The 25,749-nt window shown below is 31.3% G+C and overlaps 1 protein-coding gene across 2 annotated transcripts in view; it reads right to left on the bottom strand.

The window, feature by feature from the left end:
- Nucleotides 1-25,072, bottom strand: part of LOC130446692 (B-cell lymphoma/leukemia 11B) — a 115,787-nt gene extending 90,715 nt beyond the window's left edge. For both annotated transcript variants that reach the window (XM_056783078.1, XM_056783079.1), the window contains exon 1: nt 24,721-25,072. In XM_056783078.1, coding sequence (XP_056639056.1) covers nt 24,721-24,757 — 37 coding nt within the window. In that variant the 5' untranslated portion in view covers nt 24,758-25,072. The remainder of the gene's footprint in view (nt 1-24,720) is intronic.
- Nucleotides 25,073-25,749: the final 677 nt, after the last annotated feature.

Raw genomic sequence — 25,749 nt, 5'->3', positions numbered from 1 at the left:
ACTATGCATAGGCCTGATTAAATACTAACATAATTAAGAACTGCAGACAAATATTTTGTGGCTGTTCAGTTTGTTACAACTAACAGACCTTTCGTTTTTTCCATTGTTGGTGTATCTTAGCGCATGGAAATGTCTGGTATGTTTGCTTTATCATCTGTTACTATTTTATAGAGAATATTATGTCCAAAATTATTAGACCGCTTGACATGATGCAAGATGCAATATTTCTTTATCAAAAGCATGCGCAGATGAGGTTCAGGTAATTGTTTCATGCAAGATCTCACACCAATATCGGTTAGATACCACTTTTTTTGCGTGCACTAGGTAGAAATGAGTCTCTGATCTGCTGATATTACGTCTCTCGCCAAGGATTTCTTAATTATATCATGTTTTCCTTTCAAATGTTTCTTTATCCATTCTCAACCAATTTTTGCATTTTTTCTCATCTATCTAACCAGGGCCTGTCCCACCATCGGCTGGGTGCTCTTTTCTGTCCATCAGAAACCATAAGCAAGGTAGAAGCAGATATAATTATTGCCAGCGATATACTGACTACTTTTTTCTTGTTTACTTAGCTTTGTTATTATCATTTTTAAACTATTATCAAAACATACAATATATTGGTCTTAAAATTGCATGCAATTTCTTGCGCGTTGTCTTGTATCATGTTAAGCAGCCTGAAGTATTTCTAATACTTTTAAACATGCAATATTGTCAGCCTTAACATCACTTATTTTGTGACATCTCAAATATACAGAATAGCCTTCATACTAATATGAAAACTTTATACATTAAGTGTATATAATGAGGTCCAGATTCAGTAGTTTCTGGAGTAATCAAATATAAGTATATAAATATAACTAAAATTGTATGAGAATATTTTTTAAGTCATAGCATTATTTTCACGTTATCTACTAAATCCCGATTTTTTTGCATCAGGTCCCGGAGCACTCAGTATATTTGCAATTTTTGTCTGTCGCCATATTTTGGTTTAAGTTAGATTCTTAGTAGACAATGTATTCAAGGAAAAGCATCAACATCCAGAGTTTCAAATTATTCTACGTATATTGTTGGATTAATTAGTAAAAATATAAAATATTTTCAAATTGTTTTAGTATTTCATTTATCAAGATACTTTGATATGAAAGATAGGCGGGAAAGAAACTACAAAACATCAAACTAAATCAATAGAATTGCGTATACAACATTATAGAGGCAACTGAACAAGCATCTGTTTTGACAACATTATTTTGTGACAAAATAATTTAAAATTATAATTTTTAATAAAACTCATGAGGGTATCAATCTATTTGCGGACAATAAGATTGAAAAAGTAAAAACAAAGCAGATAATTATCGTTAAAAATGTTATCTTTTCAAAAAATATTTGATTTTATTGAATAGTTGCGATTTATAATTTATACAAAATACGAAAAGGAATAAAATGGTTTCCAATAAGAGCCTCAAAATTTAAAAGCTGTACTGCATATTCTTCCATTATATACCAAAAAAGTTCTTATCTATTTTCAAAGTAATTCGAGATACTATTATTTTTTGTAACGTACTTAAATGATAAAAGGTAATGTATTATCAGTAAATGATATAACAACTAGTTAATTCCTCCGTACCTAATGGTTTCTATTTGCAACAAAGTAGGAAAATAACGTTGCATAATATGCAATTAATATAATCACGTTTCTCGTGATAAGAAGAAAGGAAAGGGACTTTACCATACAAATTAACTAAAAACGGTTGCAGAAGACGCGCTGTGGAAACTAAACAGAAATGGGGTGACAAAAAGAAATAGTTGACTCCAATATATGTTACTCGATTTTTCTGTAGTTTTAATTTTCCTTATTTGTAGACATCCTATAAACTGTAGCTTTGCAGCACGCGCTGGTAAAAAAGGAAAATAATGTGCCAAGCAAAGAATAATATATTGGAGATTGAAATGTTCGGAATTATTTTTACATATTAATTATTACTAATAATGACGCTTTCGAGAAAATTTAAATCAACTCGTATTAGGTTATTGGTCACATTCTATATTTGGCAACCAGAAAGTAATCCCTCATTTACAAGAGTTGTTTGAAGTTACCGTCTCAACCTGAAGTAAGCACTTATCAATAAAAGTTGGGTTATATATTTTAAAAATTATTGGTAACTAAATTCCAACGTGGCCGTATCACCTAGAGTGACCAACAGGTTTCGGGACTGCCAAAATTGAGGTACCCACCGATATCATTGGAAAAGTTCACCAAATGGTACTAGATGGCCAAAGGTTATGGAGATAAAAACATTCAGCATATCAAAATAATGCATTCGCTATATACTGACTGAAGAAATATATGTATGTAAGCTATCATGTGTTGGATGCCACGTTTACTAACTATCGGTCAAAGGCGCATTCATGTAGATCAAAATCGAATCCATTACTGCACTCCTAAAATTAAAAAGCAGTTGAGACATTGGATTGAAAAGGGCGAATCTGCTCGGAAAAATGAAAAGACGTTTCCATCGGATCGAAAAATGACCGGTTTTTTTATATAGTCATAGAATACGTCAACTATCTTCACAAAGGTTAAAAAATATTGAGAGAGTATTACGATCATTGCTTGATGAAGAGAAAAATTGCGAAACGAGACCACATTTGGAAATAAAGAAATTATTTCAGCATCATAACAATCCACTTCCTCACACTTCGGTGATCGCTATGGCAAAAATTCACGAGTTGTACTTCGAATTGTTTGAACCTTCATCGTATTCCCTAGATCTGGTCACCAGTGACTTTTCTGTTTCCGAACATAATATCTTAACTTCCAGGAAATATATTTTTGTAAGACATTGTCGCATACGTAAATTCCTATTTTGGTGAGAAGTTCGCTTGAAAAATTATAGACATGAAAGAAGATTATGTTGAAAAATAAAAAAGATTGTTGACAAAAGTTTCTTAGCTTCATTAGAACGCAAACTAGGTATCTGCAACAAACATTCCAACATACCAGAAAATGGAGAGGTTTGCAAAGCTATGATCGACATCTCACCCACTTTCTTAGTTCACTTTGAGTTTTGTACCTTTTTCTTTCATGCAAAATTTGTGACTTTATATTTCACCTGGAATCTAATGCACTCGTGTTTAGAATTTCTAATCCATCATTTTTATTAAGAGTACTTCAAAAATAGGAAACATATGACACCATACTTGCAAAGAATTATAGTAATCTTCAATTAACCACGTAGTTATCTCAATATATAAGAAACAATTTCCATCACTGGAACCTTGTCGACAACTGACGCATGTATGAGCATTAATAACGCAGGTTTCCGAAAATAGAAAGAAAATTTCATTTTCAACAATCTATTGTTGAATGCAGTAATATTTTTCGACAGATATATTCTTAGTTTCGGTAAAATAATTTCAGAGGAAACTCAAATAATTAACTTACATTTCCAGGTCACACTAATTAATTCTACAGAGTCTTTTAAGTTCATGCGACAAAATTGAGGAAATGATTGCTGGTATAAAATTAATATGAGTTTTTCCTATAACAAAATTTTCACAGCCAATCCGAAATATCAACCTTAAAAAGTTTAATAAATTGAATGGAAAATAATAAAGATGTAAAATGTAATATGAATCATAATGAATGCTGGAAATTTAACAAGAATATTGAAAAAATACACTTGGTTAAGTCCTTTGCCATTGAAAATTACAGAATTTCAAGTTTCTAGCATTACTGAAATATAGACAAAAACTCAATTTCGGTCACCACCTTTTAAAGGTGATATCTAGGAAACAGAATTTTACAAGTAAAATCGAATAGATTAACATTTACATGAATTAGTTGTTTTCATAGATCATCTTCATAGATTTATACCTAAATTGGACTATTGACACCACCACTTCATCCCAAATAAATCATGCTCTGTTAAACATATAAATTCCCCAGAATATTGCACAATATGTGTAGATAATACCCGCTTCGTTGATACATTAATAAATACTGATAATTGAACTAAAAAAGTATCTCTGTATAACCAACTAGTAACATTGATGCTTACGATGATATCCAAAAGAGTGATGAAAGCAAATTATTCGTTTTTACAAGGAAAGTAGACAAGGAAGACTTTTCTTTATAAACAATTATACCGATAATTTATGGTACACCACTTTTCTATGAAGGTAATGGAGACATATTTTCCATAACCTCATAGCCAAAGATATCTCCTCAATTATGTAGTTAGATATGACACGAGTTTACGGAAATATATACAGAAAGTAAGATTTTCTCTTAGGTATCATAATAACCTGGTTATTATAATTATTTCATTTGAAATCTTATTATTTGTCTTGATAGTAGACCTCTAGGTATATTACGTTACCAAATTTGCCTAATTAGAAGCCGGCATCTTTGAGTCTTTCCTTTCAATATAATCATCAGTGCTACATTCAATAGTTTCAAAGTAATAGTTACAAAAATCGAAATATTATTCAGTTATGTTACTCAAAAAAAGAAAAAAACTTATCTAGGATTGAGTTTTTCAATAAAACTAAATGTCTATCCTTCCGGTAACTATGAAAACACAATTAGAAGTCATTTTGAATGTAAGTTCACATGAGATATTCAACCGGAAAGGTCAATAAACGTGTATGGGATTATATTGTTATAACAATAACATCATTATATCTGACATAATTTCTTTTAACCCTTTTCCGCTATCCACTATCCTTTTTTCATCCCTTTAGTACAAATATTTGACCACAAAATGACCAGTCTTGCAGAAAACAGGTCAGTAAATAAGTTTTATGAAAGGGTTGAGCTTCCAGGCACCTTCAGGGGTGGTCAAAACGGATTTACCCATATTATACTATATATTGTGAAATATTAGTATTAGTAAGATACGAATTCAAGTTTTTGCTATTAAGTCGGCAGGGGATTGAAATTTGTAACCCCAAAATATGAGAAATGGTATATATTGTCCAGGCTCTACAATCAAATTTTTTATCGTTTCTTGAAATAGAACCGTATTATTGAAAGATAATTATCTGAAATCAGTGAAATGTACATAAAAGGAAACCTGATTTGGATTCCAAAGAAATACTATGTACTCACTTTTTGGGAAATAACAGTGAAAAAATGATTTCAATTAGTAGAAAAAAATGACAATGTATGGAAATGATACTGGATTCAAATACAGAAGAAAATAGTATTTGGAAATCAGTGGAATGAAGATAAAAGAAATTAGATCTTTGATCTTCAATTTGTGTGTATTTCTACATCAAAAGAAACAAAGTTTAGATATGCTTGTAGAGGTATATACATGATGACAGAAACCATACTGTTAAGGTTGAGACATGGTTTCCATGATTTTTTATTATTGTTAATAGATCACGATTACGAATGCCACATTCAAAAAATAAAAAAGCCCATTTGCTTTCTTGAAGAAGCAGAATCACCAATACAGAGATTCTTATGATGCATAAGGAAAAAAAGTCCTTAGTTAAGACTTATCAGCCGTATAGCCTACAGAGCTGTTAACAAAGTTCAAATGGTCATTTTGATACTCAACATCTGAAACAGACACATTTAGGCGCAGTATGTAGGTAGACTACAAGAAGGTTTGAGAACTAGAGTTCGAATTTAGGTCCTCTCAACTATAAAGCTGCACTCGGCCAGAAATATAGAGATTTCTCACTTCTACTTGTATTGTTCCCACTAGTTGCTACAGATTTGAATGTTGAAAGGCTATAATAGACAAAATAGTACTTTGCTCTCTAGTTACCATAGATACGAGTGATCCTTGTTTTAATGGCAGTTAAATTGAACAAAAAAATATCGGTGGCTTAGCCTCTGATGAGTAACATGTAGATTTACTTACTTTGATGTTATCTAGACCGGAGATTTGAACCCAGATAATCTTGGTTAGAAAGTAGAGCAAAATTTTACTAGATACTGGCGACCACTTGGGAAAAATATATCACTGCGATTTTTTTGTCAAGTTATTACATTTGTTTGTGTAACTTAATAAAAGTACGATGAAAATCTAATTCATTTCACGCCCATTTTTTCTCAAAATGTTTCGCATAGTTTGAAAACAGAATAGTTTTGTGATATAACAATAGAAACAAAAAAGATTATGTATAGAGTTCCCTGTAATAGTTGGAATCTTTTTATATAGGACAAACAATACAACTATTTGAAAATATAGTAGATAACCATGAAAAATGACCTGGCATTAACTAACCAAGCGATACAAAAATTCTTAAAACATTAATTCAAAATTGTAAAAATTTATTTTTTTCTTATAAGACAGACAATTTCATGCTAATTCAAGGAGCGACAATTTTTTATAGGTATTATTATGTAACTGAGTTTCCATAATACAAAAATGTGATACTAGTCTACAGGAAGTTTTACATGTTAGTTAAAAATATCTTGAATCAAAATATCCATTCAGTCTTGTACATGTTCTAATGCACTTTAAAGAAGATAGTAAGTATTCTCGAAATTCAAAACAATTATTTAGTTTAATTCACTCCATTATATTCACGTCAATAAACTCTTCAAGTTTTTGTGATGGAAATTTTATCTAATCTTCGAACATACATGATAACATTATTTGATGATTGAATACTCTTAAAAAACATTTACTGGAACTAATAAAATATATCTCTGTTTTTACGGAAGTTTTAATATTATTAATATTCTGTTGAATAGACCAAAATACGTATGTTGATTAGAACCGCACACTTACTTCTATTTTCACATTTTCAGATAAAAACGTTGAGTTTATAATGCTCCATCCTTCCTAGTCTACTACGTACTGAAATTTCAAATGGATTGAGAAGAATAGTATATTAATGTTTCTGTTTATGTGCAATACATGCAGCGTGCGTCATTAATGAGTAGAAGTTGAATTTCTGAGTTTTCGCATAAAACAAATTGATTTTCATCGGTCCGGCATTGGAAATTTGCACACGATATTGCAAAATAGTGATCACGAGAGATATTTAAATATTAATTAAAAATTCACTTGCTGAAAGTTCATTAAAGATAACATTACACTAACTAAATTATAGAAGTAATTTTTGTTAAGACTGGTTCCTATTTTATCAAAAAAAGTATTTATTAGCTCAATTATTTAGATTGGGGAACTATTTCCAGATCTGGAAAGTATTTTATCATAGCGTTCAGGTTTCTTAAAATGTTGGTAAATATAGTTTAGAAACTCAACTCACGAATTGATTTTAGTTTAAGAGAAATTGTAGTTAGACATCAACATATTTTAGTAGTGCAACATCAAAAACATTATAAATTGAGTTCCTTGTAATAATTGTGAGGTTTTTTATATAAAACAAATAACATTTGAAAAGCCATGGAATAAATTAATGGCGAAATCATAAATCTTTCCTTTTAAATTATAAATTTATAAAAAAATAAGAGACATCCCAAGATATTTTGCTAGAAAAAATTGTTTCGTACCGATCCGATAAAATTTGTACAATATATTTCATAATTTTGATATTGTTTTTTCATTCCAATTCTATCTGGAATAGCGACATACTTTCGCAATTTGTATATTTTAATTTGAATCCTTACACATCGTTCGTCTATTTTTCAGAATCTGGTCATTTCATAAAAAGCAAATTTTATGCGAAATGGTTTTAGTTCAATAAATTATCGTTCAGAATTCTCATTTTTGTTTCGATACTGATCGATTTTGATTATGATACGTAGATTAATGGAAAAATGGAACTGTAAACACAGTGAAACAGTGAAAAGTTTATTACAATTCATCGCGAAGGTCTGTTCAGATTTATGTTGGTAGATTACATTATTTATCATATTAAAAAATCATAGTCATCTAATTACCTCCATTTTTACTAATAGTTATCATTATACTGTGCCTAATGCTCTTACCACAAATTCCTCATTCCTAAACCTCCTCGCAATTCAATTATTCATAATATATATTTGGCTGAACTTTCAAAAGTGTATTTTACTGGTCGATACAATTTTTTTATACAAAAGCTAAAGATGTAATATTCTTATAAAAATTTATTATCTTGTTATCACACTAAATAGATGGTTTGTTCAGAGTTTTCCATAAATATATCATAACTTTTGTTTTAGATAATGAATTTGTCTCAATATTCAATTGAAATATTCGCATTTTTTAACAGATATGAACAATTGCAGTTAAGAACGAGTAATCAATCAAAAACGCAGAAACAAACCTCTACATCTGCTAGGATAACTTCTAAGATTTAGTAAAAGATATTATCACTGACTTGTGAAAAGTCTAAAAGACAGACGAGGTAGAGACAGCTTTCTAATAATAACCAGCATGCGACACATCAAAACCCTTTTCAGCGGGTCACCTTAGGTATAGGAAGACAGCCTTATCCAACTCAAAATAAGTCAGGCCAATCATCAGGATTACTGGTCACTGGTATACGGCAAAACACCTCAAGACGATGATAATCATATGAAATGCTCATTGACTAAGATGCGAAAGTAAAAAGGACACCCCACTATACGTATTATTCCTCCTCCTCTCGGGGTAATTGAGAAGACATCCTGGGAGAAAGAGTGGGAGAACAAATCGAAATCTATGAGTTTTATATAGGTAATCTTCTCTTGCATAAAAAATCTATAATACAACCCATGAATTGTATATCGTAAGATGGATTGTGGGCCATTTTGCTCAATCAGAATCCTATTTAAAGTACAACTAAATTATGCTTTACATGATTGAATCAAAGATATAAAATCTGAAGTAAAGCGAAATACTATAATCAGAAAGTATTAGTTTTATATTTATCTATCACTAGATCCTAAATTTTGTAAACAGACGCCGATTTACATAAGCTTCCTAAAAGATACCTGGAAAGCGCTGACTGCAAGTTACATCTTCCCTTCGTAGACTGCTGTAGTTTACAATCGCTTCTATTCGTAATATATGATTTACTCAAACGAGTCAAAACTATTTAAAGAATCAGCTCTAGTATTTGTTACGAAATTATATTTTATGTATTCTATGGAGTGAATTTTGGAAATAAACAGAAATTACCGCAGCGATGTCCGTGGTATGGGGTGGTTGAATGAATTTTAAGCTAAGGGCATATTTTTAACACGTGTCGTGTTGACACGCATTGACACGTGTTATATAAATATCTATTACGTTATTCACATAGTTCTATGCATATTATTGTGCAACATGCTTTAACACATCATAGCGCTTGTTTCCAATATCTACGTTGGTCAGATTTTCGTCAGAAAGTTGTAGGTTATATTCACCACCTGTGCCAAGTTCGTTTACCTTTACCTGTATGTTCTGAGCGTGACTGAAAAGTGTTTCTTCAACTATATTCGTTTCCTTAATATATCTATATTTATCTTTATGTTAATGGTGGAACAATTTATAAAAGAGGTACGAAAGTATGAGTTTTTGTACAATTTCCAAAATAAGGACTACCGAAACCAACGAAAACGACAAGAGACTTGGGAGGAAATTGATAGAAAAATAAACAAAAACTGTGAGTATTGGTTTTTACTTTATTAATATATTATTAGGTGTATAAGGAAGTTCCAATACATCAATTAATGTTACAAATTTATAAAATGTTAATCTTCTTTTCCAATAATAATATTATGTTTAGTTTTATAATTTTATAATCGGTTGTATTTAAGAAAATATAATATTGTATTTTGTTGTGTAAAGATATTAACAGTCGTTCCTCTTGGGATATTGCTTCTCTGAAATTCTGAATCAATCAAATTCCTTCTTGGTCATCCTGATATACATTTTACACTTGTCATCGTCAATGCTAATTTTGGACCACAGAACATGATATTCACCACATTCGTGCCCACGTTGGTTTATTGGATGAACCCAGTACTCCCTGTATTCATATTGTAGCACAAGCAATGCTGCAGTAACCGCAACCATTTCCTCTTCTGCATCCAACAAATCCATCTCTTCTTATAGGTGCTCCTTCGTATTATAAGCTACGGAGGATTGTGAATGTGTGCTGCGTGAACGCGAAGGTCGGGGATACTACTTCACCAGTCTGGTGAAGTAACAGGTTAAAAACAGCAAAATGTCAGCTGGCACACACGCTTTACAGCACAGATTTGTGTCCGGCCTATCTGACGTGTCGTAGCTTTACTCCCAAATTTTTTTTTTACGTATCTAACCTAACCAACTTATTGCCTGTCGAATACTAGAAAACTTAAGCAATAAATTAAAAACATCACGAAATTATGAAATATATAGAAAAAGTAACAAAACGTATTATTCAGATCCTTCAACCCTTCAAATTTTTTTATCGATTTCTACCCTTGAACTGAAAAGTTCAACTTTTAACAAGTTGCGATCTACTTAGAATGTAAATTAGGCACCTCGCGGAGGTCTTTAAAAACTCCGCGTCTCCAAATTTTAATTAACCGACAGTAGAGAAGGAGCATTAGACTTTAGACAGCGTAATGCCTTCTTTAGACTCTTTAATAACAAAAAGTTGCATTAATGATTTCTTACAGACTTGCGTCGCATTTTCCCCTCTCTTTATTCCGGTTGTAATTTTAGTTTCTTTTAGGATACGGCCACGTGCACGTCGTTATAGTGAATAAATGTGATCTTTTTTTGAGGAATGAGTTGATATTATGCTACTTAGAGTAAATTTTTGTGTTATATTCTCTGGTGAATAGGATATCGTATTCTTTTTACAAACGAAGAAACTGCGAAGGATTTTTCTTGAATACTAAGACTGAGTCAGGTATCTATCAGTTTATGTAGGACAAACATGTATAAATTCTAATTAAGTTATAAAGAACATTGATTATATAACAATAAATATTAAGTGACAGTTGGAATGAAATAATTATAGAATAATCCGACAAGTTCTGCATTTTTTAACAGTATTAACTACTTTCTAAGCTGTAAATTTCTTTCATTTTTTGCTATTATAATATAATAATTAAGAGAATAATGTATTATATGAGGTAAATAATCGCTATGATATCAGCAATAGTTGTATAATATTCATACATAATTTTATTTTCTATTTAAAAAAGAAAGACGTATCATTTAGATTCCTCGGCGCGTGGCATTTCCGTCAATACTCGTATATTTACAAATTTTTCTGATAGACAAATATACCAAAAAAAGAATGTCCTTTTGGCAATAAGCGTTAAAAAATTTAATGTGAAACGTGATAAATAGACTGAAAGAACAGCATAATTTAACTGTCGGATTTAGATAATGCCGCGTTCACATTATAGAATTATCCTATAGAAATTTATCTACTTTGTGACAAATAGTAAATATGTCAAAAGTCGATACAGAGTTTATAATTTCTGATTAACCGTTTCTCCAAAATTCACTTGCATGGATTTTTTTTTGAGGCGCCGATATCCGGTTTCTACAAAATCCTCCGAAAAGATTTAAATGTCACGATTTTGGAGCCTCTATTCTCAATTATAACGACGAAACGATTCGTGATACCTATATAGACCATATTTTATAATTATGGCAATGGATTACAAACCGTTCCGCTCACATACCTCCTGATAGACACATCGTGTGCCAATTAAAATTGTCAAAGACCAAGGTCAGTTGAAAAGCTTATCGGACACATTTATATGCTTCACTTTGCTGTCCTTTACCCAAAAAATTTTTCTGACGTGTGTACTGCTTTTTGTATTTTTGTTTGTAATCCGGTATTTATGGATATTATGGAAAATAACGAAGAGTTTTTTTATTGGAAAGATTAGGCAAATTCACGTGACAAACGCAAACGGATGTGATTAGCTCTTTTTTATTGCTACGAACGGCCGACGTGAAAAGATCAAATTCGTTTATGTTGAAAGTAACCAACGGCAGAAGCGACGTCAAACGGCATTTATCAATGGTCTTATGAATTTTAATGTTTTAATCGGCCTTAAGGCTTGCTTTTACCTCACACGTGTAAGTGCTGGATGCTCACCGATGAAATAGATGACCTGAATAGCTGTTTCTTCCTTTTTCATGCTGCAGCGGCATTTTGGAGTATCCTTGGTGTTTATAGTATGGAGATTGCGTCTCAGATGACCGTGTCCGGTTAGAAGGCGAGTGATTAGTCGAATTTGAAGCCTGTTCAAGTGTAACTGTTGATTGGTAAAAGAGGCAAAATACCATTGTATGTGTGCATTCGATGACCCGCTCTGTTGTCATAATATAGAACGTTACAGGAAAAAAAAACTTAGAGGATGACATTCACGTTTAGATTCTGCTACACCGCATCACCGAGTTGTAATTTGAAGACTCTTTGGAATCGGTAGCTCAAAAAACTCTCGGGTAAAGTCGCGTAATTTAAATCAACACTTTTGGTTGCTAAAATAAATATGTTTAAAAGAAATTTGTCAAAAACCGAGGAAAAAATCTTGAATAGTATTTTACCGATTACACTGTTTACACTATAACTACACCAACACTGACAATTACATTGTCTGACGCGCGTATCGATATTCAAGTTATTTTCTTCAAAGACTGAAGGTGAAGATTACTTCGTTATCGAAACAAAACTTTAGAAAATTTAGAGGTGAGTCTACGAATTCGTTTAGAATAGTGTTTAACATTCCGTTCGCCGTTTTTTTTCTTCTGTGGCATTTCAATTGTCTTAGATGCTTCCAATTTCTGAATTACCTTTAGAAGTCAATAACGTTAATATCTTGATAATAGCCATAAGTATGATATCTGTTAATACCTCGTTACGACGCAAGAAAGTGTGAGCAAGAGAAAAAGTAAATACATACCGTGCTTATGTTATCTAAAAATATAGTTTACCAGCTTCCATGTTTTGTTAAGAAGAATAATTAACAAATGATTTGAATGTTTCAAAATAAATTGTGTATTAATGTATCCAAAATAGTAACCTTCACCAAGACCGTATGACCAAGGCAGGGCAAGATAGTTGTGGATTGACTTGACAATGCAGCTCTAATATTAAGCGCCAAGAGAATAAAACCGTTTGATTTTGTGCAACAAAAGTGGAATCGAATCCATCTAAGCGTAACTAGCGTAAAAATAAAGCTGACAAATTAGACGATCAATTTTATTAATAATAATATTAAAAGTATTGAAGTGTTATTCCATTTTATGTATTATAAGAATTGGTACGATTAGGAAATATATTATGATGATGATATAGTCACAGACAGATTTTAAAAGGATCTCAATGCAAAAATCGTAAAACAAACAAACGTTGACTGTCGCTATGTGACGTTCTTATCTTGTTTTCAAACAAACAAATTTTGTATATTCAAGCCCCACCTTCTATTGCCAGACTAGTCTTGATCATTCCCTTTATCTATATTTAAAAATCTAACAATATGGGCGGTTTATATCATTCGACTGATCCTAACTACCCCTTCAAGAGACACGAGCTCTTAATTGTACGTGTCATCTTCTTATTAAATTTTAAATCAAAACGCGTGTCCATGGTGTTACCTGCTTCGACCACGACAAGATCTTTAAATGTTTTTTACGGGTTACCCTTTCTAAATTTATAGTTGGGGCCAATATAAGGTTTGAGCATTGGCAGAATACATATTATAATTATGTAAATTGTTGAAATTTATATGTATGTCAACGACCAAAAAGCAATTTGAATGAATCAAGAAAGTTACTCTATTTCAAAAGTCCAAGTACTCTAAACAGAAACAACTATTTTGCTTGGAACTAACGAAAAATGTGGTTTGTTCAGTCACTCATAACCTTCAACTCAACGCAGTAACATATTGTTTAAGGTAATCAGCCGGTTTAGCTCAGGCTCTTGTACATACACTTTAGCTGCCTTAAACGCCTCAGCTTCTAGGAATGCAGTATTTGTATCTAAGTTATACATGTAATACAATTTTTTTATTTTCAATTGACAATTGTGGTTTTGCATTAGTCATACATTTGCTCACTCCTCTCGTCAAAATTTGAACAAGTCTTTTAGTTTATATTTGACAGACATTGAATGCAGAATATCTCATAGTGTAAGGAGAAAAACTGAAATTTACGTTAGCATTAGTTTTGTCAAAACAACTATCACTGTAACAAAGGCTAAACTTAATACGAGGGCTGCTGCTCAAATTTGGCGATAGGCAAATAAATTGGATAAGGCTTTTCTACTTATCAAAATATTCTCCACTGAGATCAATACACTTTTGCACGCGTTTGAACCAATTTTTTTTCATCCCGATTGAAGCATTTCTATGAACACATCAACCGCTTCTTTAGATATAAAAAACCTTTGAGCTCTCAATTTATCTGTAGGTTTAAAATGGTTTAAAATGGTACGGATGTCCCACCAACTCGATTCGCATTATCGTGGTGAAGAATGCTTCATCTTCTGCGATTGGATTCCTCAATTTTTTCGAACACTTGTGGCAAACAAATGCTGGTGTACTACTCAGAATTGACCGTCCTACGTTGATTTATTGGAACGGTGGCGTATTGTCCGGTTATTCCGAAAAAGTAGGTGCACATTTGCTCCGAAGTTATTTGTGTGCGAACAGCTTTTGTCTTGAAAAACCCATACAACCGATTCACATTTATTTTCGCATTCATATGCATATATCCATAATTAGTCGCATGTTAAGATCTCATAGACATCTTTTGAAGCACCGCGATTGAATTTGTTCAGAATTTCTTTGCACCAGTCGACAAGCTTTTTTATGAGCGATTGTCAAAATATAAAATTTTTTTGACAGCCAAATGTTTCTGCAATGTATCATGACGATCTTGCAATCTCAGTTCACGCGATGTTTTCTAACACAACAGTCTATTTGAGACGGCTTTCATGGAATTCATCCTGCAGCGATCGGTAACTATAACTAAATTCGGATAGCAATCGAAACATAGTGGTTCCAGATGGTGCTTTATTACCAAAAGTCGAAGCTAGTTGATCGGCACACTGCTATTGGTTTAATCCATGTCGAAAGTCATAGAGAATTATTGTACGAAAATGAATTCGATTTCATTTTTTAACCAAGATGAATGTTTCAAGTATCTCTAAACAACTCAAATAGCACTCGTATGAAAATACATCACCATAAAAAATGTCACACTTTATGGTGGCAATGTCAGCTTTTACATATTGACGTATAAATATATTTATTTATATATTTACTGATATAAAACGTGAATCTACCATATCACTCTAGAAATCAATAAAAAATCCTAGCAGTTTCTGCTAGGTTTCTGCCCATTTCTCCGAATTTAGAACCGTGCGATTATTCCTAGTTTTAAAAATTTAATTTGATTAGAAAAAAATACCCACATTGATAAATCTCATTGTTTTGAACGTATGAAGATATTGGAGAATATGTAATTTGAAGAAGTCGAAATATGTTACGGAATCATTAATCAGTAGAATGAGAACAAGAAATGCAAAAACGAAAAAAAAAAATGTTAATAACACCAATACATTTATAACTACTTATTCTTTATCACACAAAGTGTAACCTACTTTGATACCTGTATATCTGATAACCTTTACTATCTATGAAACGTTTTTACGTGCTAAATTCGAAACATACAATTTAGCAATATTGAGAAATTTATATATTCTGATCGATCTTTTACCTACACCCTAATTAAATAAACTTTTTTTGGTGCATTGTAGTTTATTTCACTGATACTATTTATCAGTATGATAATTGATATAATTGGCCAAACTCATTAAAATGGATACTCATAATTAAAATTAAATAGTAAGTGTATTCGAGCAAGTTAAAATTCAGCTAGTTGGGTCATGAAGAAGGTATGTATATTTTCTTTGGAAATCGGCGGTAAACTGAAATATTAATGCCGATTGGTCAATATCGATATCGTTGAAATCGCTTTTTAGTGCCTAGTAGCACTGAAGAAACTCAGCTGTCATTCTCTTTATGTTCGACAACAGTCGATTATACATCAACCAGCTTACAACCTATCAACTTTACAAATAATTCAAATGGTCTATTACCATTAACATAAATAAATGAGATTTGCTTACCAATTTCTAAAAAATAATCATATTAATCACATGTGTAACTGAACGCGGCACTCATAACGTATTCTGCTCATCTCAATTCCAAACATTTTCGCAAGTATTCTTGATTCTGTGCGATTTCAACACAAATATAGTATGTAAAGTACCACTAAAGTATTTTTTTGACACTCGCCTAGTTGGTTGCCTCGGCCAAACGCCTCTCCAACCTCGTGACAGAAAGTATGACTTTTGTGCCTTACGTAAATAACTCTTATTTACTTTGCAATTCAATTTTCGATATTTTGCTAAATAATCACCTCGAATATGTTCAAGCCACTTTTGTTACGTGCTTCCAATGTTATTTATACGTTTGCTATTCACTTTATCTAATCCAGGATTACTGATACTGACTGTAGGTCGAAATTATTCCTATTAATGCCCTTTTTATATAAAAAAATTTCTACTTCCTCCTGTAGGATCCCCCAGACTCGAATCGCCAACCCATGTAGGAGCCCCTAGACTCGAACGACGGGGCTTAGCTTCGGCCAACGCTGGGAAACCAAGCCTGGTCCAAGTTTGCAAACCAAGTGAGGGATATTGTTATCATCCCAGAGTCCCACCAAGTCTGGGTCAATAACGGCTTCCAAGCTAGGGCTAGAGTTGTATATACTTGGCTCAAGTCTGGGCCTATACTGGGCTCATCGTAAAATCCTATATGGGTTACCGTTTAGTTTGTTGAGAGTGTTCCATTTTACTGGGCAATAATAAGCTTATTTCTTACAAGTTTTGATATGTTTATGCTTTTAAATGGTTTTGATCTAAGGTCTCTTCTGATTTAAAATTAGTTTCTTTCGTGAGTCGAAGCGTCAAATTTTCATCTGTCTTAAAAAATCATAATAGAAACTTATTTTAAATCAGAAGAGACCTAAGATCAAAAACATTTAGAACCATAAATAGACAATATTATGTGAACTTCTTCAAAATACCAATTTTTTGTGTCACGGCTTGCTGCTAAAGTTTCGGGTAGAAGATGAGTCAACAAATGGATATTATATATTCAACGGAAACTGTATTAAGAAAAAATTTTTACAATGAGCAAATCTCCGATCAAAATATTTTTTAACAACCATTTAATTTTTTTCCCAACTTTTCCATTTCCAATATCAAATTACCACTTCAAAGTGCTCATTTTCAATTAGGAGAAGACGTGAAAGTGAATTCACAATCCAGTTCTGAAAATAAATTATAACAATATTTTGATGAATGAATTATTTCTTGGAACCACGTTATTATTTGGATAAAGTCTTTCTTTGAACAGATACAGTGGATCTGAATAAATGAAACAATTTTGTGTTACACTGACAGAATACTAGTACATTTCATCACTAGCATTTGTCGGTATAAAGACTATAATCAAGTCTGGCAAGTACTAGATTCTACGATGAAAATTATGACGAAAACAGTAGTTTGGGACCTTTCAATCTCTTTTATAGTTCCAGTATGGTACATGTTTAACTCCATAAAGCTAAAACCAAAAAAGATGAAATGGATGAAATTCCCAACGAGAATTCTTAGCCAATTAATCTTGCCAATTTTTTTTACAAAATGTCCTTTATAAATCAATGTTCCATCCAAATGAAAAATATATTTGTCTTCGCTTCTTCATCTCTTGATTTCCCTCAAATGTTGCCTCCTCAAACAAATAATTTCATCTTTCTTGATGACGCAGATTTTGTATTCAGCTTCAGTAGTTAGTAATCATTTTTGATGACCTCCTAATTCCTATACTTTCGGAGGGTACTCTTTGATCAAACCATGTATTCAGTGAGCCAAATATTTTTGTCATACATTGTTAATAATATAGATTCTATAAAAAATCCTATCGTTATTGATAATTTTGATAATATATAATATTGATAATATTGATAATTTTTCCAATAGAAAAAGTTGGCGTCTCATTAAAATTAGCTAGATAGTTTGGAATTTTAAACATGAATCCTGGACTATTATTAACTAAATATATTCAGAGATAAACTTAATATTGCGAATAGTACAGTAACGATCCACTTCATTATATCATTAATATCAGACACTACCTAAGTAAGTGTATGGGAATATTTCATCACAAAATGTATGATTAACATCTTAGGTTATTTTTGATTATCTTTATTTAATAGGAATTATGTATATTAATACATAGAAATAAATACAAAATTTCGTGCTAATCTTATAATTATTTGTATTACAAATTTGATTCGACTTTCAGACTGAGGTATACACAGTATGTTAAAAACATACATTGTTGTTTAATGTTATTTATTTATATAGAAAAAAAAACAGATAAGAATGTTTATTCATACAAATGAGTATTTTGTCGTCAACGTCAGTTGCTGTCAATTTCTCAAACAACTTCCATGAAATCCTGTGAATTAATTATTAGAATATTATTTCAATTACTGATGGTTGTGGAAGCAGAAAAATTGAGTATCAGAAGTGACCCATTTATATTAGAAGTATTTATGTAATGTAATTAATGAAACAAGAATTGCAGTGAAATAAATTTTCCATGAAATTTCAGAATCATTACGTTCAAAATATGAAGTTTATTAAATTTGGTTGCTATTCAAATATTTTTTTTAATTTGAAATCCATCCAATTGAAGTTACTAATATCGATGAGCTTTCATAGAATTAGTTTTTTCAAAATTTGAAAGTTGTGCATATACTCGTATCAAATCAGCTTTTTTTGTTAATATATTTTGAGCAACATATATACTGTTTCTAAAAAAGGCTTTTAGTAGCTATTTTCAGTTCGTAGATTCATAATCCATAAATGACCTTCATATAAATCATGCTCTACCAACAAGCATCTATCTGGATATATCTTGCTATCACTTTTGTGAGAGGTTATCCGTGAATGACCTCCTAGACTGACCAATGTATTTTTTATCACAATTCAAACAGGAAATTTCATAAACTATGTTGGTCAATTCATTAGTTTGTGTTTTATCTCTTAATAAGATAAGGTAACTTATAGTCTTTCAAGAAAAGAATGTCTGGGAATACATTTTCATATAGTGTTGATTAAACGGGAAGTAATGAATCATCTACCTAGGAAACAAAGTTTAGAAGGTTATTTCGATTTTCAAGGCACACTACAAAACAAATTGGAGAAAATATTTCCATTTGAGAAATTACTCCTTCGTCTGATGATATCAGTGCGCTATCTATTCTCTTGTCGCAATAAGCTGCAATAACATTTCACGCAGGGGTATTTTAGGTTATTATTATTTATATTATTGATCTTAATTACTGCAACTGGTTTTAATTATGGTCAGTATTATCAGCATTCTCTCAGTTTTTTTTTTCATGTGAGTAAGTTACTGAAATCAGAAAAGGCCAACATGATTTGTAGATAAATTTAATTTTTTTAAATTAAAAAAAAACAATTGGGAACGTACTAACAATTAGAAATATCTATTTCAAATTTTTGATAATCTCGGTGACCCATGCCATTGGTTTGTAATATAATTTTAATTGGAAAAATTTTTAAATGAATATTATATTAATTAGTAATGATGGAAAATAGTAATGATCTGCGGATTCAAATGATCTGCAGATTCATTGAATTCTCAAGACTGTTATTGCAGCAAAAGGTAATTTTTAATTTCAAATGAGTGCTCGGTAACTCAACTGGCAATTCTGCTAATCCCTTTGATCAGCATTATGATTCAAATTAAACAGGAAGTTCTCTAAATGGACTATAATAAACTTTCACGCAACTATTCAACATTGATCAGTTTTTCCCATAAAAATCTACTATGAAGCAATTTATTTTCCCCCCGCCTTCCACTAAAAACAAGCCAGAGCTTTGGTGTTTTGTGTAGAATCTTCCTTCAGTTAAAATCATTTGGGAGAGGAATACTCAAATTATTCAATTATTGTAACCAATATTGTAAACAAATTTAGAGGATGGTCCCAGAAGTACCTAGCCTGACCCAGAGATATTGGTAGTTACGTGAAAAATACCACTGTTTTAGAAAGTCTACAACCTATACAGGTTGCATGATACAATGCTTTTATTTGAAAGGCCTTAGTCAAACCAATATGAAAGCTGAACCAGATTCCTCTCTGGGTGAGACTTCTCCTTCATTATCAGCAGAATAATATTTGGGTAGCAGAGTTTAAACGAGGCATTGCAGCGATCGACCAAATGAGATGAAGACTCGAGATATGTTGAAGAAAATCCACAATGTGGTAATGGATGATCGTAGACTGAAAGTGCACGAGCTAGCAGACATAGTAGGCATTTCAAATAGTACGAAACAACGCATATTAACAAACAATTTGTACATGGAAAAGCTATGTGCAAGATGGGTGCCGCGTGTTTACTCACAATGGAACAAAACTAGACTTCGAAAAATGTTTCGGTGGTCAAAGATTTTCCAACAATGAAGAGGTGATGTCGGCAGTTGATGGTTATTTTGAGGAGCTTCACGATTCTTATTGTAAAAGGGGTATCGATAGTTTCTGCAAACTTCATTTTGTTGTGAAAACTTCAAGTTCGAAAACAATTACAATCAACAAAGGAAAAAGTAATATTTATTGGAAGAACCGAATAACTTCTATTTCGTTTATGATACATGCAATTGAGTACATTATGAAACTTAGTCTTTCCATTTAAATATGAGTTTTTATATAACTCAATATGTCACAAAGAGAGCAGTTTGACAGAAGATTGACTTTTCAATTAAAAATTTACATCACTGGGAAAAATATTCTATTCTTCTAATATAATATCATTTTAACTTTACATACCATGAGCTTATGGGAAGAAACAACATTTTTTGCTTCCTTGAAAGCACGTTCTCCAGATTGAATCAATTGTTTCGTATATATATGTATTTTTGTTTCTGGATTATAATGCTACTTTATCGATAGATTACATTCGATTTTTATTGCAGTCGAGCTTTTACTCAGCATATTAACCTATCTCGCCTTCCACCTACCACATAGATTTTTTCTTATTATCTATCATGCAAGACGATGCATCAGTTGGAATGTTTGCTTCATTACATATCTCACAGCATACTTTTATTCCAGGCTCTATAAGTAAATATATAGATTTTTTTAACCATTTCTGGAGTAGGTGACTTCAGTACCATCAGAGTTCATATGGCCACTTTTAAATGCAGATAAGCACTCACAAATAATCGCAAGATAATATTTACGTATCTTTTCTTCAACTTCTATGATTGTTACTAAATTTTAATACATAACATGATAGATACTAACAACATAATAACAACTACTACAATATTGTCAACCTCTGCTCTCGTATTTGACAGTTACAATATATTTTTTTTTGGTATGTCTGACGGGATTACATGTAAGAGAAATTATTTAAATGATGTTTTTTTTAGATGACAATGTGTACCAGAGGTTTGTAGTGTTATGGAGTACTGGGTAAACATTTAATTGAACTGGTGTGCTACCTATACAAAATAAATCCTATAGAAACAGAAACAACAAGAAATGATGGTATAAATTGGAATTTTTCGAGGAATTCCTATTCGTCTATGTGTCAAAATTACATGTTTCTAACCAAAATTTTTACACACGTTTTAAAGGGCGACTAGACATTTAAAAGCTAAAGGGAGTATATTTGAAAAATATAAATTTTATTGAAAATGAAATGTTCACCGACGGAGCCACGTTCACTGCAAAATAGTATCTTCGATATTGTTCAATTTACCCAAAAATCAACGGTCTACTCAACGAAAAAATAATTGACCCTTTTTGTATATTATTGCTAAGTAATTTTTGATGTTTTTAAACCAGAAATTTGAATTACCAATTAATGGATCTACTTTTTCACTTAGATGGATGTTCAGATCATCATACCAGTGCATTGGATAAACGTACATTATCCAAACCGATGGAAAGGCCGTAGTGGTCCTTTATATATCCAACATCTCACAATTTTGGACTGTCTTTGGGGACTAGTCACATTTAAAAAGTCTACAAAACTTTTTTATCAATATTTATCGGTTTTTTCTTTGAATTTTTTTTTAATTAAAAAACAAAATACTGTGTAGGACTTTGCTGGTAACAGCTAGCTTAAAAACTTCAAAGTTGTCACAACATTATTATTAATAAATATTATTTTTGTGGTATTTCTGTGACAGAAATTTGGAAGCATTTTAAATCAAGTTTCTCTATATTTTTTGTGAACAAATCGCTAATAACAATTCTGTATGAACTACCACAGACAAATATTATACTATAGCTTGAAAACTGAAAAAAAAACATTAAAAATTACGTCTTGGATTAGACTTTCTATTATTTAAAAAAAATGTTATCTTCTCTAAATTAATCAAGCTGTATACTTCTAGTGAAAGATGGAAATTCAATGTGCTACATAGTAGGGTTATAGAGCAAAAAAGTGATCCATATTAAAAAGTACACGCGGAAAATTTCTTCATAATCCATTTGGAAGACTTCAATTTGAATCATAGTATTCGTCAACTGTACAAGCTAGAATTTCGAAATGAGTTATTGAGCGCACATTTAAAATTAAAAATCACTTGCAATAACATTATTATGAAGATTTGATGGAATACAGTGGAAAACTCACAGAATAATAATCATTTCTTTTTATTTCAAAATTTTGTTCCATTGGAATTGCAATACACAATCAGTAATATGAATCTATCATATTATTGTTGCATGACAATCGGCTAAATACTGATTAACACAAGCAGATAGTTTAAAGTAAGAATTTTCGTTTAATCCCATAGTGTCCTGATTGTGTATAATAAGTCCTATTCTTGCTAGGATTCCATAAAAAACTAGTAGAAAGTAAAGAAAATGCAGATAATTCTACAAAAATTAAAACACATTGTTGGTTTGGGTAAAAATATTCCTCCAAAGGTATTAGGGGAATTGTTATATAATTCGACACAAAAACTGAATATATAATACAATAAAGAGTGGTATCTCTTCTGCGTGAACTTTCATTGCCTAATTTTGCAGCAGGACGCTCTGATATAATGACAAGTAGCAGTAAATTCTCAAAAATATTTCCTCAATAAATTGTCTTGATTTTATGTCTCTGCCAATTAGTCATGTTAAGTTACATTGTGATAATGATCGAAATAGGCCGTTTTTGCTTTTTTCTAAAACTAATTTTCAATAATATAGACCTTAAATTAAAACTATTTACAACACATTCTTATTTGTGATAATATTGGAAATGATAGGACGCAGCAGTCGAAATGAAATGTCTTCTATATTAACAATGAAAATTCAATTCAATAGAACTTTTCCGTTTCATAGACACTAATCAATATTACTGGCATGGAAGAGTAATACGGAAAAATTTTGGAATACCCCGATAATACTAACACAACACATTATGGAGATGGGTAGAAACTATTCCTTCAAAAGCATTTGGAGAATTATTATAAGATTCGACACAGAAAATGGAGATATAATGACAGGAATCTGTCCCGCGAGAAATTTCATTGCATACTGTTGCAGCAGGATAATTATAGTCCTATGATACAATTAGAAGTAGCAGTAAATTGTCAGAAATATATATTAAAATGAATTTCCTCAAATTTTTATTTCTTACACTTTTTTATATGTTTTGTTGATTAATCGTCTTGACTTTATGTCTCTGTTTGATAATTAGTCATGTCAAGTCATATTTTGATAAAGATCGAAATAGGTAGAAACGTCAATGTTTTTAGCTTTTGCTGATACTAATATCCAATAGTAGAGACCTAAAATTAGAACGATTCATCAACAAACGCTGTTTCAAAATATTTATTCTTATTTGTAAAGATGTTAAAAATGATAGGATTCCGCAATAAAATTAAAATATATCAACAATGGACATTTAATTCAATAAAACTTTTCGTACAGAATCCTGATTGGTATTACTGCCGTTAAAACATAATACGGACGAAATTTTAGTTGCATAAATTATCAAAACAAAATCCTGCCAAAATTTCTGATTTTTATACAGTTTGAAGCGATTTTTTTGCAGTTACATTATTATTTCAAATATTGTAAAAATAATTCAAATGTTTCAAAGTAGAGATTTCTTTTTGTACGATTACTTAATAGAATCATAACAGGAATAATCCATTTATGTTTAAGATAATTCCAAGTTTTTTCTGAAATATCATAAAATCACCTGCAGGAAATGGTTGCGTGCAAAAAATGTAATTACTCAAAATTTAAATTGATTGCTATTTAATTGGGATACAATGTCACCAAGTGACCTGCAAAAAGTTTCTAACAGAAGGTAATAATTGCGGAAGATCCATTAGAATAAATATTTATGAAGAAGAAAACAATTTAGTTGATGAAATATGAAATTCCTGCCGAATTAATTTAATTTATATACTGTTTTTTGCTACCACATGAGATTATTGCTATTAGAATATGTTTCTACTACTGCAAATTTTGAAAAAACTTTCATATCACATATTATGGGAGTTACGATAGCAGGAAACAGTTTTCCCTATAGCAAAATGATATACTTAAAAATAAATATTTTCTTTAAAATTTTGATGCATATATGAAAATTAATTGAATATTAATAAAACAGAATTTCTTGCCAGTTTTCATTCAATATGATTTTAGTTGTTACGATTATTAGATAATGTTTCGGTACAGGAATACGCATTAAATTATGTTTAATCCTTACCTTGTGCGATTCTAACTGCTGGCATTTTAATTCTCATTTTGAAAATTTTTGAGACTTATCGTCGTCTATCACGCACTAAAAATCGTCTATCATGTCTTGTAATTATCAAACGAAACAAAACAATCCTTGCACTAAATCATGATCACTTCGTCAACATCCACGTTTTAAAATGAAAATCACAAAATAAATCAACATAACTAAAAATGGAAAAATATATTTATTTAAGAAAATATATATATAACCGCGTAAACTGAGGGTCAAAAATATTCTCGTACGTTATGAAGAAGAATCAGGATGAATTTATCCCTGGACCCTGATGCTGTGCGGTCAGCACACCGGTCCAAACGCGTGTGTTTCTACGGCCAGCGCGATTCTCGACCGTGTCCTGATCGGTTCCTATCGTACTGCATCGCCTGCTCTCGTGGCTACTCACTAGCGACTAGCCAGCGGTCCTAAAGCACCCTACGTAGGTAGGGGTTGATGCGCACCACGCAGCGTATATAACACAGCAGGAGTGGGAGGCGTTGTATGCCCGCTGGCCTCCAGGATGTGATATATTCCGGTCTGCTCCGGTGTTACACTTACGTCTTTAGAAATGTTACATTTTACACTTGTCTTTATACTTTGTTCGCCCTCTTATTTGTAATTGGATTTGAGAAAAAATTAATACCTGCTTTGAATATTCCTTTTGCGGAACAATTTAGTATCTGTTTTCCTATATACGAATATATATATTTCAACAAAATAACTATTTAAAATATGAAATATCTTTGTATAATTGTAATTAGTTTTTATTGTTTGGTAATAAACCTAGTACGACATAATTAACAATTATTGACTATGAGAGAAAATTAATAAATTCTTATGAGTAAAATAGTGGAAAAAGTTATGAGAAGGAAGTGTTTGTAGAGTGATTTATCCTCCACAATTACGTTTTTATATACTTATAGTTCTGAAATTGTGGAAAATCTCAATACTTTGATAACTATATATTTTTTCTTTCAGTAGCTCTTCCTTATTTTGAGGACC

The sequence above is a fragment of the Diorhabda sublineata genome, chromosome 7 (assembly GCF_026230105.1).
Source record: "Diorhabda sublineata isolate icDioSubl1.1 chromosome 7, icDioSubl1.1, whole genome shotgun sequence".
NCBI classification, from domain to species: Eukaryota; Metazoa; Arthropoda; class Insecta; order Coleoptera; family Chrysomelidae; genus Diorhabda; species Diorhabda sublineata.
The sequence above is the reverse complement of the archived record's forward strand: the minus strand, read 5'-3'. Positions and strand labels throughout refer to the sequence as shown.